This window comes from Macaca fascicularis, chromosome 6 (assembly GCF_037993035.2).
Source record: "Macaca fascicularis isolate 582-1 chromosome 6, T2T-MFA8v1.1".
NCBI lineage: Eukaryota > Metazoa > Chordata > Mammalia > Primates > Cercopithecidae > Macaca > Macaca fascicularis.
In genome coordinates, this window is record NC_088380.1 from 103,324,576 (window position 1) to 103,342,130 (window position 17,555).

The following is a 17,555-nucleotide window of genomic DNA, read 5'->3' on the forward strand; positions in this document are numbered from 1 at the left end:
CTGACTGCCCCGAATCTTCACTCCTGGCCTTCATCTGTCCCCTTAAATGTGACCACAGCAGCCACCTGTGGCTTCTCTCCCACAGAAGACAGAGCCAGTTGTGTCACCTGCTTCCCTGGGGCAGGGTTTCAAGGTCTCACATCCCATATGTGGCCTACTCGGCTTCCCCCAAGCATCCTGACCTGGTGGGGTAACCATGGCCCTGGCCACCCCACCCACAGGGCCCAGTGACATTGCTGCAGTCACACCCCCTGGAGTGTCAGACTTACTGAGAGAGCAGGGAAGGAGCCAGATTCCATGGGGACCTGGGAGACTGGCTCCAGTCTTGGCCTCAGGTTCACAAAAGGAAAATGGGCCAGTGTGCTAGAGCCATGCTTCTCAAAGTGTAGTCCCTGGACCAGCAGAGCAGCATCCATGTCACCTAGGAGCCTGTGGCAAGTGGGAGTTCTAGGGCCTGCCCCAGGCCTGTGGAGCCGGAAGCTCTGTGGGCAGGGCCAGCAAGCTATAGGGACAGGCCTCCGGGTGACTGTGATACCTGCACACCTTGAGAACCATCGGCCCAGATAGCCTCTGAACACTAACGGCTCCTGGTGCGTCTGGAGAAGACACAGGCCATGTCTGGGAGGCAGGGGAGATGGACTAGCACATTCCTCCTGCCACAGGGCAGCATGATGCCCAATTCCCTCAGAAGGATGTCCTTCATCTTTTCCATGCTGTGTGTGTTCACCCTGGCCCTCCCAGCACCCTGGGAAGGGCAGAACACTGCACACACAAGGGGGCCGTTCCCAGTCCGCACATTCCAGATTCATCTGTCACCAGACCCACAGGAGGAGGCAGACTGGTTCCAGGAGGATGAAAGCCCTTGTTCTGACACCTGTGTCTGATTCCAGGGCCTACAAATCCACTCTGGACTACACTAAATGAAGTCTGGGGATTTTCATTGATCTTCAGAAGAAAGAGAAGGAGGCGCGTGCCTGGCTGCAAGCAGGGAAGATCTATTACAGCCTGCAGCAGAGCGAGCTGGTGGACTTGTACATCCAGGTGAGTGGCAAGGGATGCAGGAGGACCCCTGTGCTGTTCACTTTCTGTCCATCCACCCATCCATTCATTCTTCCATCATCTATTTACCTGTTCATCCATCCATCCATCCATCCATCCATCCATCCATCCATCCATCCATCTGTGCATCCATCCATCCATCATTCATCCATCCTTTTCTCATCCATCTATTCACCCATCTATCCATCCATTCACCTGTCCATCCACCCATCCATTCATCCTTCCATCATCTATCTGTTTACCTGCTCATCCTTCCATCCATCCATCCATCATCCATCCATTCTTCCATCATCTTCCCATATACCTGTGGGTCCTTCCATCTATCCATCTATCATCCATCCTTCCATCCTTCCATCATCCATCCATTCACCTGTTTGTCTTTCCACGCATCCATCCATCCATCCATCCATCATCCATCCCTCTGTCCATCCATCCATCCCTCCGTCCATCCATCCATCTATCATCCATCCATCCTTTTATCATCCATCCATTCTCCTGTCCATCCATCCATTCACCTGTTCGTCCATCCATCCATCCTTCCATCTATCTTTCCATCATCCATCCAACTGTTCATCCTTCTATCCATCCATCCATCCATCATGTTTCTGTTCACCTCTTCGTCCATCCATTCACCTGTTCGTCCATCCTTCCATCCATCCTTCCATCCATCCTTCCATCCATCTTTCCATTATCCATCCAACCATCTTCCATCCATCCATGATGCTTTCATTCAGCTGTCCATCCATCCATCCATTCATTCATCATCCATCCTTTTATCATCCATCCATCCATTGACCTGTTCATCCATCTCTCTGTCCATTCTTCCATCCTTCCATCATCCATTCACCTGTTCATTCTTCCATCCATCCATCATCCATCCATCCTTCCATCATTCATCCACTCGCCTGCTCATCCTTCCTTCCATCCATCCATCCATCCATCCATCCATCCATCCATCCATCTATCATACATCTATTCACCTGTTCATCCTTCCATTCATCCATCTATCGTCCATCCATCCATCCATTCATCCATCCATCATTCATCCATTCTTTTATCATCCATTCTTTCAGCCACCATCCATCCACCTGTTCGTCCATTCATCCATCCATCCTTCCATCATCCATCCATTCACCTGTTCATCCTTCCATCCATCCATCATTCATCCATCCATCCATCCATTTTATCCATTCATCCATTTATCCATCCATCCATCTATCATCCATCTATCCTTCCATCATCCATCCACTCACCTCCTGTTCATCCTTCCATCCATCCATTTATCCATTCATCCATCCATCCATCCTTCCATCATCCACCCATCTTTCCATCATCTATCCTTCCATCATCCATCCATTCATCTGTTCATCCTTCCATCTATCCATCATCCATCCATCCATCCATTTATCCATCCAGCCATCATCCATCCATCTGTCCATTCATCCATCCATCCTTTTATCATCCATCCTTTTATCATACATCCATTTATCATCCATGCATTCACCCGTCTATCCATCCATTCACCTGTTCATCCATCCATCCGTCCATTCATCCTTCCATCAACCATCCATTCACCTGTTCATCCTTCCATCCTTCCATCCATCCACCTGTTCATCCTTCCATCCATCTACCATTCATCCATCCACCATTCATCCATCCATCATTCATCCATTCATCCATTCATCCATTTATCCATTCATCCATATATCCATCTGTCATCCATCCATCCTTCCATCAACCATCCACTCACCTCCTGTTCATCCATCTATCCATCATTCATCCATCTATCCATTTATCCATTCATCCATCCATCCTTCCATCATCCATCCATTCATCTGTTCATCCATCCATCATCCATCCATCCATCCATCCATCCATCCATCCATCATCCATCTGTCCATTCATCCATCCATCTGTCCATTCATCCATCCATCCTTTTATCATCCATCCTTTTATCATACATCCATTTATCATCCATCCATTCACCCGTCTATCCATCCATTCACCTGTTCATCCATCCATCCGTCCATTCATCCTTCCATCAACCATCCATTCACCTGTTCATCCTTCCATCCTTCCATCCATCCACCTGTTCATCCTTCCATCCATCTACCATTCATCCATCCACCATTCATCCATCCATCATTCATCCATTCATCCATTTATCCATTCATCCATTTATCCATTCATCCATATATCCATCTGTCATCCATCCATCCTTCCATCAACCATCCACTCACCTCCTGTTCATCCATCCATCCATCATTCATCCATCTATCCATTTATCCATTCATCCATCCTTCCATTATCCATCCATTCATCTCTTCATCCATCCATCCATCATCCATCCATTATCCATCCATCCATCCATCCATCCATCCATCCATCCATCCATCATCCATATGTCCATTCATCCATCCATCTGTCCATTCATCCATCTGTCCATTCATCCATCCATCTGTCCATTCATCCATCTGTCCATTCACCCATCCATCATTCACCCATCCATCATTCACCCACCCTTTTATCCATCCATTCACCCGTCTATCCATCCATTCACCTGTTGTTCCATCCATCTGTCCGTTCATCCTTCCATCATCCATCCAATCACCAGTTTATCCTTCCATCCGTCCATCATCCATCCACATATCCTTTTATCCATTCATCCATCCATCCATCATCCATCCATGCTTCCATCATCCATCCATGCTTCCATCATCCATCCATCCACCTGTTCATCCTTCCATCCATCCATCATCCATTCACCCATCCATTCATCCATCCATCCATCCTTCCATCCATCCTTTCTCCCATCCATCCATTCACTGTTCGTCCATCCATCCATCATTCATCCATCCACCCACCAATCTACCTATTAATCCATCCCTCCATTCATCTATCTGTCAATTTGTTTATCCATACATTCATCCACCATCTATCCATCCATATGCACATACATCATCTACCCTCCACCCATCCATACATTATCTACCCACCCATACATACATACAGACATACACACATCATTCCACCCATCCATCCATCCATCCATCCATCCATCCATCCATCCATCCACCCACCCACCCACCCATCCACCCATCCACCCATCCACCCATCCACCCATCCACCCACCCATCCACCCATCCACCCATCCATCCACCCATCCACCCACCCGTCCGTCCGTCCGTCCGTCCGTCCATCCATCCATCCATCCATCCATCCATCCATCCGTCCATCCATCCATCCCAGCATTAATCTATCCACACACTCATCCATCCATCCATGTGTCTACATCTCCTCATCCATTCATCCATCCATCCACTCATTCCTAAGCTACTGCTGAGCACCTGTTGTGTGCCTTTTTCCTCCCTCCAACTGGTTCCCTCATATCCTCCCCCAGTGGCCAGCATCTTCTCCCTGAGGGCAGAGGCGCAGCCCCTCACAGTGCCCAGCACCTGCTCAAATACAGCACATGCTCAAATAATGTGACCACTCAGTTAACACACAGAAGAACTTGCTCCAAGCAACACGTGGCACATCTCCTTACAAAATGAATCTATCATAGTGGCTGTTTTCAGAGGCTTTCCCAAACACAGTGTGGTCCGGAACAAATTGTGAAGCCCACGAGCCTGGTGAAGCTTTCATTACTGAGCACCTGCTGTATACCTCCTTGAGCTGAGGAGAGGGATCAAGAGCTCATGGCCAAGAGGGGACCAGGCCCACCCACAAACACTGTTGATGTGGCAGGGATGTGGCAACGCAGAAAGGAGCCAGGGGATGGGCTCCCAGCAATCTGGGGGCCACGGAGACTGGTGTGAGTGCAGGGGGAGTGGGCTAGGGCTAGCCCTGGTGGTAGGATTCACAGGTGTCGGGCTCCTGGGCTGCAGCTGCTCAGTTATCTCCTGGCACTCAGGTGCATCAGTTCATTGTCCTCATGCCAGTGGTGGGGGCAGCCCTAATGCACAGGGTCTGAAAAATGCTCAGGTGTACCTGTAGTGTGTGAGAGGAAGGAGGCTGGAAAAGGTGGGCATGGCCACCTCACCAGGTGTGGGTCTTGAGGGAACTTCTGTCTCCTTTCAGGTGGCACAGAATGTGGTCCTGTACACAGGCGACCCCAACCTGGGGCCGGAGCTGTTTGAGGCAGCTGGAGACATCTTCTTCAGTGGGGCCTGGGAGCGGGAGAAAGCTGTGTCCTTCTACCGGGTGAGCTGGCCTGTGGGCTGATGTGGGTGGGCCTCAGGGGGGCACCTGGAGGGCTGAGGCACAGGTGTGGCAGGGCAGAGGCCTCCCACCTGGAGGCAGGGCCACCCATGCACATGCTAGTTTCCAAGTGGTCTCACCGGGCATGATATTGACCGTGCCCCTGCCTGGGACAAACACTCGGGGCCTGGATGTGACAATGGCTCTACCCTTGTACCTGATGATCTCAAGCAACCATGAGCGGGAAGTTCTGTCCCCATCTTTCAGATGAGGAAACTGAGGCTCAGAGAGGCACAGGGACATGTCAGAGGACACACAGCATGTCACTGGGAGGCCCGGGTCTGCATGCACCCCGAAGTGGGACGGCTTCTCCCTTCCTCTGAGCTCACGGTGTGGCTCAGTCCTGGGCACAGATAAATGTGGTGTTTTTAGAGCAGAGAGGAGTGCTGGCTCCCCCGAGTCAGACCCCCGGTGGCCAGGTGGGAGAGACGGGTCTGAGGCTGCCGGGTGTAGCTGGATGGGCCTCAGGTGACTCTTCAGCCCCCAACTTGGGTGTCTGAACTGTGTGTTATCCCAGAGCACAGAGCTGTGTGGAGGTGCAGGTGTAGCTGGGGTGTGGGAAGCTCCAAGCACATGTTTGAGCTCTGAGGAGGGCGCTGGGCAAGGTGGGTGCTACGGGAAACCTGACCCCACCTGCCTGTGTGGTAGGACCGGGTCCTGGCCCTGGCAATGACTACAGGCAACCGCAAGGCGGAGCTGCAGCTACAGCTGTGCAACAAGCTGGTGGCACTGCTGGCCACACTGGAAAATCCCCAGGAGTGCTTGGAGTTTGCCTACGTGGCCCTAGCACTCAGCATCACTCTGGGTAAGTCCCCTGAGCCCCACCCTGCCAGGACCCACACTGTGCCAGAGCCCAGCCTCCAGGACTGCAGGGCAGGAGCTGAAACAGCTGCTGGATTTTCCTGGTCTCCTGTCCAGGCAGGCAGATCTGCCCAACTGGCTTCCCCGTCCGGCTGTGCGGCACAGCCCAAGGTCTCTCACGCAGTGCAGAGCTCCCTGCCTGACTGAGCTCTGTTTCCTCTGCCTGTTCCCGCTGCTGACCACAAGGGCCGCCCAGTGTGCCCTCTGCCTTCCAGACATGCCAGGCATCTCGTTGGTCCCTGTATGTGCCAGGCTGAGTGGCATATTCCCTTTCTCTTGTACCCTTCCCACCCTCATCAACCACCCAGCTCTCTGGCTGATAAAATCCCAATTCCCCTTCCAACAGTCTGCCCCTTAAGGCCGGGCATCCCCTGGTGCTGTGCCAGGGTCGTCTGTCCCCCTCCAGAGACAGGGAACCCTAGGCAGGCCGCATGCCCCAGCGCCTTGTGCCCTGTGGCCCAGTACACAGTAGGTGTGCAGCTGACTCCCCAAAGTAGGGGGCTCCGATTGTGACACACCCAGGAGGAGTCGGATGTTATGTCTGTGGGTTGCCTGGAGCCGGGGTGCCTGGGAGCACCTGGACTGCATGGCTTTTGGGCTCCCCTGGTTAAAACCAGTGAGCATAGGCAGGTGGCTATGTGTAGGCACAGAGCTGGGCCATCCAAGTCCGACTTTGCCAAAGCCTCACAGTAGACGGGGCAGGCCTTATTAATTCTGCTTTGCAGATGGGAAAGTGAGTCTGGGAACCCAGAAGGGACTGGCCAGAGCTGCCCAGGTGACCGCAGGTGCCTGGAGGCAAGCCAGGTGTGCTGCCTGGGGTCTGCATGCCTGCTCCAGAGGGGCCTGTGCCCTCCCTGCCCCAGGGAGCCACATCCTCACACCTGCCCCTTTGGCCTCCACCCCAGGGGACCAGCTGAATGAGCGCATGGCCTACCACCGGCTGGCCGCCCTGCACCATCAGCTGGGTCATGGCAAGCTGGCGGAGCACTTCTACCTCAAGGCCCTGTAGCTCTGCAACTCGCCGCTGGAGTTCGACGAGGAGACCCTCCACTACGTGAATGTGTACCTGGTGCTCGGTGACATCATCTTCTACGACCTGAAGGTGGGTGGGGAGGGGCAGGGCTTGGGGTGTTCCCGGCCCCCTTGGAGTGGGATCTCCACCCAGACCCCAGAGGCCTGGGTTCCAGCCTTCCTTAGGAATGGCCCAGTGGCCTCCCTGGAGCTCTGCACGTGGCTGGAGGAGCCGGCAAGGTCAGCAGATACAACCCAGCTCCCAAGCTGGCCAGGCCCCACCCTCAAGAACTCAGTCTCAGCCAGGGAGGCTGACACATGAGTGGGCAATGGTGTCCTCTGGATAAAGAAGGAGGATTGCAGTCGGGGGGCCCTCCTGGAGGAGATGACACCAAAGCTGATTCTTGACAGTCAAGTGTCAAGTTGCATTTAACAAAGAAAACAGGGTCGGGAGAAGGACATTTCGGAGGACGGCATCATCCTCGCATTGAATCAACGTTGCAAGATCCAACCCAAATCCTGGCGCCTCGTCTAGGAAGCCTGCCCAGGGTGCCAGCCTGCACTGAGCAACTCCTTCCTGGAGTTCCGAGACACCTTGAATTTTCACATCACCCAGGAAGGGTGGGGTGGGACCAGTGTCTTACCATTGGGTTCACAGACAGGGAAACCCCAGCTCAGGGCAGGTGCGGTGGGGCGGGGCCCCAGCCAGCCAGGCTGAGGCCTTGCTGGGTCGGGTCTGTCTCGAGGGGAGGTGCTGTGCTCCCTCTGCCCCCAGCCCTGCAGGGGTGGAGAGCTGGGACTGTCAGACTCAGACCTGGGGTGTCTCCACCCCTCTGCCCAGCAGGCACCGCCCCTCCTCAGCATCGCACCGGCACCGCGTCAGTGCTCCTTATGGGCTGAGGGGCCAGGGCACTCCAGTCCTGCGGCCGAGATCTTGGGGGCCTTAGAACAACATGAGGAGCTGGGGCAGCCCTAAGACCCCGCCCCGTATCCCCCACCGCAGGCCTGGGGCTGCCGGGAAGGCCCCCGCCCAGTGCTGACGACACCTGGTGGTCAGAAGTGGTCCCTGTGGCCTCCCAAGTCCCAGCCAGACAGGGAGGTGCCAAGTGTCAGACCTAGAGGGACGCTGCTCACCGCTCAGGGGCTCACCTGGGACCCAGGGGGACGGGCCTCCCAGAAGAGGCCTTTCTCTGTTTTGGTCAAGCCTGCCGCCCACTCCGCCTGCCCAGGAGGAAGGAAAGGGCCAAGTAGTACCTGAGAGGCCAAAGTCCATGGTTGGGGTTGAGGGGCAGAGGCCTCCTTCACCTCCTTCCCATGCACAGCCCTCCTTCCCATGCACAGTCTTCCTTCCCATGCACAGCCCTCTGGGCCTCATTGTGACTATGCTGTCAGCGCAGGCCAGCTTCCCACAGGGAGACCCCCTTGGAATTCCCCAAGGGCGGCTGTCTTTCCAAGGCTACACCCTCCTCCTTGTGTAGTAGGCTCTGGACCCAGGGCCCAGAGGAGTAGGAGAAAAAGCCGGGCTGCATGGGGCCTGGAAGGCTGGCAGAGAGGCAGGGGTAAATGGGCATCTTTGCCGATTGCCTCTAAAAAGGGGTCCCCTTTAGTCTACACGTGAGAGCGAGCCCTGGAATAGGTAGGATTAGGTGTGTCCTGGCTCAGCCTGCCACTCACTAGCTGCTGCACACACTACAGGCACATGGAAATGCACACGCAAATGCACACGGGCACAGGCACACGCACACACAGACACGCACACACACACAGGCATGCACACAGGCACACAAACACGCACAGACACACAGGCACCCAAATATGCACAGACACATGCACAGGCACACGCAGAGACATATGCATTGGCTGGCTCCTTCCTGTTTAGTTGGGATGCCCCCACCCCTTCAGGAAGCCTTTGCCTTCCACCCCCGGCTGAGTCTGGGGCCTCCTGGGCCCCCCACAGGCTCCTGGGCTTCCCTCTGCCACAGCCCGGGCCACCCTGTGTGGTCAGTGTTCACTCCCAGGTCCCTCAGACTGGGAGCAAGGACATTAGGCTCAGCCACGTACCCAGCACAGAGTCCAGTGTTCGGCTGGGCCGAGGGGCATTGGATGAGCAGTGGCGGTGACTCGGGGCCTTCTCACGCCCCTGCGCCGTGTGTGGGGCGGGGCAGTGGGGGAATGGACTGCTGCATCTTGGACTTTGTCCTTGGCCCTGGGAGTCATCTTGAGATGGTAAAGAGGGACAGGCTAGGCATGGGTCTTAGAGAGGTCCCTTGGGTGACCCCATGTGGAGGAGGCGCCTGGGGAGAAGCCGGGTGGGGGATGGGAGGGTCAAGGAGGAGGTCTGGGAGATGGCATCCCAACCCAGGGATGGTGAATTTGAGCCAAAGATGCATTGAAAATGGGAGTGGATGTCTGGGGAGTCACACTCCGTCAATATTTCAGGGAACATTGCCAGAGAGAACACCTGTGAGATGGTTTTGTACCTGGCCTGTCCCGTGGAGGGCCTGGAAATGGTCAGCATGGACAGGGGCCAGAGGGGAGCCTGGGTCACTCAACGCTGTGCCCCTGCTGTGGCTTGGAGCCACGGGCCCTGCATGGAACTCTCAGAGCAGGCAGGATCTGCCCTGACCTCAGCCCATGGGGAAAGCAGCCACTGCCTGCAGAGAGGGTGGCACTGGGGCAGGAGACTTGGGGTGAGTGGGGCGTAGGGGCAGTCAGGAAGGCTTCCAGGGGTGTCAGGGTCATCCCCAACTCCTGCAGCTGAGACCACAGCAGTGTCACAGGCTTCAGGGTTCATGGGGTGAGCCAGCATTGGCTGGACATGTGGAATGACCTGGAGACAGGAACGGCCTCTGGGAAGACGGGCTCCGAGTCCCCCTTTTGCTGAGCATGACCTGTCCCCTTCAGGACCCGTTTGATGCAGCCAGGTACTACCAGCTGGCACTGGCAGCCGCCGTGGACCTGGGCAACAAGAAGGCACAGCTGAAGATCTACACGCGGCCGGCCACCATCTCCCACAACTTCCTCCTGGACCGTGAGAAGTCGCTCTTCTTCTACCAGAAGGCCAGGACCTTCGCCACAGAGCTCAACGTCCACAGGGTCAACCTGCCTCCTCTGCCACTCTGCGGGTGGGCCCCCTGGTTGGCCCCCAGCCACCCTCGCTGAGGACAGCATCCGAGGGAGTGGGTTTTGTGCAAGGAGGATGGTCTCCTCCCTCTCCTGGTGTCTCCCGTGGCTCATTTTCTGGGAAATGGAGGCATGAAAGCAGGGTTCAAATAGCAATAAATGGTTTTTTTTTACAATAACATACCGAAGTCCCCAGGGCATCCTTCCCTGTGTGCTTCCTGGGCTGTGTCTGGGGGCCATCTCCTTCCCTGGTGGCAGCCCGCTGATCTTGGGGATGAGAACAACTGTGAGTCCAACAGACCTGGGCCAGGTCATCATGAGCCTCGGTTTCCTCGGCGGCCAGAGGGGAGATGGTGGTGGAACTCTGGGCAGCTCCTTGCTCTCCCTGCTCAGAGCTCTTGCTGTAGGTCTCGTGCCGCCCTTGCCTTTAACCTTCAGGCCACTGTGCCTGGATGTGGGGGCTGCTAGTGTCCCTGTTCGCCATTGAAGAAATAGAGGCACAGAGAGGTTAGGTGTCTGGCCCACCGTCACACAGCAGGTAGGGGCGGAGATGCAGAGCCCAGTACACTGACCACCACACCACCCTGCCAGCCTGCAGCCAGGAAGATGTCCCCCATTAGGACCCAAGGTCAGCTCCTGGACCTCTCTTGTGGTGTCAGGAGAGCCACAAGCCAGTGAGGGTGGCCCCAGGGATCCCTCACTCAGTGTCCTCTGCTCCTAGGCTTGGTTGGGCCGGGCCTGGCCAGTCCCACCTCTGACCACCGGTCAGCCCTGCGGGAAGTGAGATGCGGGGATCTCTGCCTGTGTAGATGCTGCTACCCAGTATTGAAAGCCTTATCTGGGCTGCCCCCCAGCCGTCCCCACATACCCCTCCCCTTCCAGCCTCCGGCCCTCATCCCAGTCCCTGGAAACCCAGGTTTTCCTTCTTGGAATCTCTGGGCCCAAGGAACACAGCTCACACGGTCTCTGCCAGTTTACGGCAAGGAAACCGAGGTTAGAGACTGTGGGTGTCCCACGTGATTCTCACATACACTGCACTCTCCCAGGCCGCTCTTTTAAACACTTTAAATGAGGTAACTTTCACATCGCATGCAATGAACTATTTCAACGCAAATAATGTGGCATTTGTGCATTCACAGTCCTGTGCAACCACTCACGCCATCAAGTTTCATAAATGTATTCATCTCCCCAGAAGAAACCTCCCATCCTCACTAAGCTGTTACCTCTCCTTTGTATCCCCCAAGCCCCTTGTTTAATGGAAGGGGAAACTGAGGCCCAGAGAGGGACTTGCCAGTGGGCGGAGCTCTGATAATAAGGAATCAGGCACCCATCTGCTGCTTCAGTCCTGGGTTGGTGTTCCACCGAGCAGAGGTGACAGAGCCAGGAGGTTCTGGGAGCGCCACAGGTGTCACTGGTTCAGTCCTGGGTTGGTTTGCCACCCAGCAGAGGTGACAGAGCCAGGAGGTTCTGGGACCCCATGCTTGCAACCAGAGCCCTGCCCCGAGCCTCCCCACCAGGGGACAGCAGAGAGCTTTCCAGAACGGGCCGCGGGGCTGGCGGGAAGCAGCAGCTCAGAGCTGCTGACAAACCTCACGTTGACCCCAGATCGCTGTCTCTGTGGGTTGGGCTTGGGAATTGGAGAGGAGGCCGCATGACTGGAAACGTGAAGACGGCACGGCCTGGCTGGAGGAGCGGGAAGCGCCGTCACGTTGACTGAGGACACAGACCTCCTGCCCGCTGGGCCGGGCCTGCAGCCATTCTTCTCGGGGTGGGGTCGCAGGTCCGGGTTGCTCTCGGCCCCCGAACTGCCTCAGAATCCGGGGGGCTTTGGAACTGTGCCTTCCCATCTCCACCCACCCTGGCTGGTGCCATGAGGGGCCTGGATCCTGGGATCCTGTTTCTCCTGGACAGCAGAGACTGGGGGACCAGAGGAGATGATGGGTCTTCAAGCCCCACATTCAAACCCCAGCCCACCACGCACAGTCTGGGGGTTCGGGGTGAGGGAGTTGATGTCTCTGAGCCCCAGTTTTGTCACCACTAAAATGAGACCGACATACTGGGGCAGAGTGCCAGCCCCAGGGCTAACCGAGGCCTGTTTCCTACTGACAATCCCGCTTACTCCTAGGAACAGCTCCAACAACCACACACTAGGGGACACTCAACCCAGGCCAGCTTGTCAGAGGCACGTGAACCAGAGCGACTCCATCTTGAATGGGGGCTGGGTAAAGGGAGGCTGAGACCTGCTGGGCCGCATTCCCAGTAGGCTAGGCATTCTTCGTCACAGGATGAGATAGGAGGTCCCCACAAGATACAGGTCATAAAGACCTTGCTGATAAAGCAGGTTGCAATAAAGAAGTTGGCCAAAGCCCCAAACCCAAGATGGCCACGAGAGTGACCTCTGATTGCCCTCACAGCTCATTATGTGCTAATTATAATGCCTTAACTGCTACAAGACACTCCCACCAGCGCCACGACAGTTTACAGATGCCATGGCAACATCTGGAGGTTACCCTACACGGTCTCAGAAGGGAAGGCAGAAACTCTCAGTTCTGGGAATTGCCCACCCCTTTCCTGGAACACTCATGAATCGTCCAACCCTTGTTTAGCGTATGATCAAGAAATAACCATGAAAATGGGCAACCAGCAGCTTTTGAGGCCACTCTGCCTGTGGAGCAGCCATTCTTTTTTTTTCTTTTTTTTTTTTTTGAGATGGAGTCTTGCTCTGTTGGCCGAACTAGAATGCAATGGCATGATCTTGGCTCACTACAACCTCCGCCTCCTGGGTTAAGCGATTCTCCTGCCTCAGCCTTCCTAGTAGCTGGGATTACAGGCACCTGCCACCACACCGTTAATGTTTTGTATTTTAGTGGAGACAGGGTTTTGCCATGTTGGACCAGGCTGGTCTCGAACTTCTCACCTCAGGTGATCCACCTGCCTCGGCATCCCAAAGTTCTAGGATTACAGGAGTGAGCCGCTGCGCCCGGCCAGAGTAGCCATTCTTTTATTCCTTTTCTTTCCTCATAAAGTTGCTTTCACTTGATGGACTCGCCCCGAATTCTTTCTTCTGTGAGATCCAAGAAACCTCTCTTGGAGTCTGGATCGGGACCCCTTTCCAGTAACAAACTTGCTTAACCTCTCAGACCCCTCGTCTCTTCATCTGTAACCAGAGATAAAGCCTCCCCCGAGGTTCCAACAGTGAGGAGAGAACGCATGGAAAAGAGGGGCACAGAGTTGGTGTGCAGAACCAATATCACAGACTGGGTGTCAAGCCACTGTCATATTGGAAGTAATATCACGCTCTCCCCTAGAAGTTATGAGGAACAATATCACACCGGGGTGTGTACACCCCGTGTGTTTTTGGAAGCAATGTCATTCTCTCTTCTTCTAGGTTTTAGGATTCATATCACAGGCGGGGTGTACACATCATCCACTCACCCCCTGGATATCAGGAACCATATCACAGAAGAGTTGTCCACCCCCTTCGATATTGTCAGCAATGTCATCTTCTTCCCGCCTGGATATTAGGAACGATACCCCGGGGTTGGGGGCGGTGTACACCCACTGTGATATCGAAAGTAAAATCAGCCTCTTTCCCGCTGGATATTAGAAACTATATCACAGGTGTGTGTGCACCTTCTGGGATATTGGGAGTACTGTCAGCCTCCACCCCTCTGCATATTAGGGACAATATACAGGGGACAGGGTGGTTACACACCCTGCGATATTGAGAATAATATTCTTCTCTTTCCCCTGTACATTAGGAACCACATCACAGGGGTCTGTACACCTTCTGCGATATTGGGATTAATGTGATCGTCTCCCCCAACTGAATGTCAAAAACGATATCACAGAAGGGTGTACACCCCCTGCAATATGGCCAGTAATATCATCGTCTCTACCTTTGGATCCTAGGAACAACATCACAGAGGTTGTGTATACTCCCCAGCAATATTGGGCATAATGTTATCCTCTCTTCCCCTGGATATTAGGAACGATATCCCTGGTGGTGGGAGGTGGAGTACATTAAGAACAACATCACTGAGTGGGTGTACACCCCCTGCGGTATTGGGTGTAATATCATCCTCTTTTCCCTAGGATATAAAGAACAATATCACAGGAGGGGTGTACAGCCACAGCCCCTCCGTTATTGGGAGTAATAGCGTCTTCTCCCACACTCGATATAGGAACAATATCCTAGGGTGGGTGTACATCCCCTGCGATATTGGGCATATTGTCATCGTCTCCCAACGTGAATATTGGGTGCAGTGTCCCAGGGGGGTGTACACCTTCTTCGATTTTGGGAGTAATATCATCCTCTCCCCTCAGGATTGTAGGCAAAATATCGAAGGGGTTTTACACTTTGTACGATATGGGCAGTAACAACATCCTCTCCCTACCTGGATGTAAGGAACTATATCACGGCCGGCTGTACACTTCTTGCCATACTGGGAGTCTTATCATCCTCTCCTATCATGGATATGAAGAAAAATATTACAAAGGAGGTGTACACCCCCTGAGATATTGAGAGTAATATTATGCTCTCCCCTTCGGGATATTAGGAACAATATTGCAGGAGGTGTGTACAACCCCTGTGATATTGGGAGTCATATCATCCTCTCCCCCTGAATATAAGAAACAATATCACAGGAGGAGGTACCTCCCCCCTGTGATATTGGGAGTCATATCGTGTTATTCGGAACAATAGCACAGTGGGTGTGTACAACCCCTGCGACATTGCCACTAGTATCATCGTCTCTCTCCCAGGATATAAGGAACAATATCATAAGGGGGTGTACACCCCTGCGATATTGGCGGTAATATCTTCCTCTCCCTGGCTGGCTATTAGGAACAATGTCACAGAAGAGGTGTACACCCCCTGCTTTAATGGGAGTGATATCATCCTCTCCGTCCCTGGATATTAGGAACAATATCACCAAGGAGTGTACACCTCCTGCAATATTGAGACTGATATCATCCTCTCGCCAGCTGGATAGTAGGAATCATATAACAGGGGTGGTGTACAACCCAAGCGAAATCGGAAGAAACATCACCCTCTCCACATTTGGATGTCAGGGAAAATAACACGGTGGCGGTCCACGCCCACGGTGATATTGGGAGTCATATAAACCTCTCCCACCCTGGATAGAAGGAAAAAGCTGACCGACGGCATGTACACACACTGCGGTAGTTTCAATAATGTCATGCTTTACCCCCTGGCTACTAGGAATAACATCATAGAGGGGTTTACAATTTCTGCGACACTGGGAGTAATATAATCCTCTCCTGGCAGGATATCAGAAACAAGATTATTAATTATTAATATTAATAAATATAAAAATTAATATTAATCACAGATATTTAAAATCACAATTAAGATACTATAAACACTGGTGAAAAATGTTAACGATTGGTATTAATAATTAATAATATTAACACAATTAATAATAAAATAATGATATCAACAACTAATGTGACTTAAATCAATACTAAGGGATGTAGGCAAAAAATTAATAATTAATATTAAGAAATAATAATATTGATAAATGACATTAATATTAAACAATAATTCTTGGAGTAGATCATAATCTATTTCAAACAATTATCAGTAATTAATAGAAAATTATTAATTGATAGTATTACTGATAATTATTAAAATCGATCATTGATGCATAATAATTAATTATATTATTGCTCCTAGAGCAATACACTGAGGGTGTACACCCGTCTGTGAAACAGTACATTGTTTCCAGAGAGGCAGATGATACTACTCAAAATATAGAAACCAGGCTGTGAGTCCACCATGGCTCCCAATAGCCAAAGGGGGGGAGAGGGGGTGGCTATTGGTCCCCACCTCGCGGGGGGTGGCTCACCCCCCTGCGAGGTGGCTCCCAATAGCCAAGGGGGGGAGAGGGGGTGGCTATTGGTCCCCACCTCGCGGGGGGTGGCTCACCCCCCTGCGAGGTGGCTCCCAATAGCCAAGGGGGGGGAGAGGGGGTGGCTCTTGGTCCCCACCTCGCGGGGGGTGGCTCACCCCCCTGCGAGGTGGCTCCCAATAGCCAAGGGGGGGGAGAGGGGGTGGCTCTTGGTCCCCACCTCGCGGGGGGTGGCTCACCCCCCTGCGAGGTGGCTCCCAATAGCCAAGGGGGGGGAGAGGGGGTGGCTCTTGGTCCCCACCTCGCGGGGGGTGGCTCACCCCCCTGCGAGGTGGCTCCCAATAGCCAAGGGGGGGGAGAGGGGGTGGCTCTTGGTCCCCACCTCGCGGGGGGTGGCTCACCCCCCTGCGAGGTGGCTCCCAATAGCCAAGGGGGGGGAGAGGGGGTGGCTCTTGGTCCCCACCTCGCGGGGGGTGGCTCACCCCCCTGCGAGGTGGCTCCCAATAGCCAAGGGGGGGGAGAGGGGGTGGCTCTTGGTCCCCACCTCGCGGGGGGTGGCTCACCCCCCTGCGAGGTGGCTCCCAATAGCCAAGGGGGGGGAGAGGGGGTGGCTCTTGGTCCCCACCTCGCGGGGGGTGGCTCACCCCCCTGCGAGGTGGCTCCCAATAGCCAAGGGGGGGGAGAGGGGGTGGCTCTTGGTCCCCACCTCGCGGGGGGTGGCTCACCCCCCTGCGAGGTGGCTCCCAATAGCCAAGGGGGGGGAGAGGGGGTGGCTCTTGGTCCCCACCTCGCGGGGGGTGGCTCACCCCCCTGCGAGGTGGCTCCCAATAGCCAAGGGGGGGGAGAGGGGGTGGCTCTTGGTCCCCACCTCGCGGGGGGTGGCTCACCCCCCTGCGAGGTGGCTCCCAATAGCCAAGGGGGGGGAGAGGGGGTGGCTCTTGGTCCCCACCTCGCGGGGGGTGGCTCACCCCCCTGCGAGGTGGCTCCCAATAGCCAAGGGGGGGGAGAGGGGGTGGCTCTTGGTCCCCACCTCGCGGGGGGTGGCTCACCCCCCTGCGAGGTGGCTCCCAATAGCCAAGGGGGGGGAGAGGGGGTGGCTCTTGGTCCCCACCTCGCGGGGGGTGGCTCACCCCCCTGCGAGGTGGCTCCCAATAGCCAAGGGGGGGGAGAGGGGGTGGCTCTTGGTCCCCACCTCGCGGGGGGTGGCTCACCCCCCTGCGAGGTGGCTCCCAATAGCCAAGGGGGGGGAGAGGGGGTGGCTCTTGGTCCCCACCTCGCGGGGGGTGGCTCACCCCCCTGCGAGGTGGCTCCCAATAGCCAAGGGGGGGGAGAGGGGGTGGCTCTTGGTCCCCACCTCGCGGGGGGTGG

General features: G+C 54.8%; 2 protein-coding genes across 7 annotated transcripts in view; both read left to right on the forward strand.

Annotated features, from left to right (window-relative positions):
- The window catches only part of LOC135971385 (SH3 domain and tetratricopeptide repeat-containing protein 1-like), a 42,587-nt gene extending 41,595 nt beyond the window's left edge, over nucleotides 1-992 (forward strand). For all 5 annotated transcript variants that reach the window (XM_073993975.1, XM_065546572.2, XM_065546575.2 and 2 more), the window contains one exon: nucleotides 891-992. In XM_073993975.1, coding sequence (XP_073850076.1) covers nucleotides 891-924 — 34 coding nt within the window. In that variant the 3' untranslated portion in view covers nucleotides 925-992. The remainder of the gene's footprint in view (nucleotides 1-890) is intronic.
- Nucleotides 993-4,956: 3,964 nt separating this feature from the next.
- LOC141406874 (SH3 domain and tetratricopeptide repeat-containing protein 1-like) lies at nucleotides 4,957-10,495 on the forward strand. Of its 2 annotated transcripts, XM_065546573.2 has the most exons (4): nucleotides 4,957-5,262; nucleotides 5,968-6,124; nucleotides 7,086-7,282; nucleotides 10,096-10,495. In XM_065546573.2, the coding sequence occupies exons 1-3, from the start codon at nucleotides 5,089-5,091 to the stop codon at nucleotides 7,187-7,189; spliced, it is 435 nt and encodes a 144-aa protein (XP_065402645.1). In that variant the 5' UTR covers nucleotides 4,957-5,088; the 3' UTR covers nucleotides 7,190-7,282; nucleotides 10,096-10,495. The 2 variants fall into 2 exon arrangements, with proteins under 2 accessions (XP_065402645.1, XP_073850074.1); XM_073993973.1 differs by having other exon boundaries at nucleotides 4,964-5,262; nucleotides 5,968-7,282.
- Nucleotides 10,496-17,555: the final 7,060 nt, after the last annotated feature.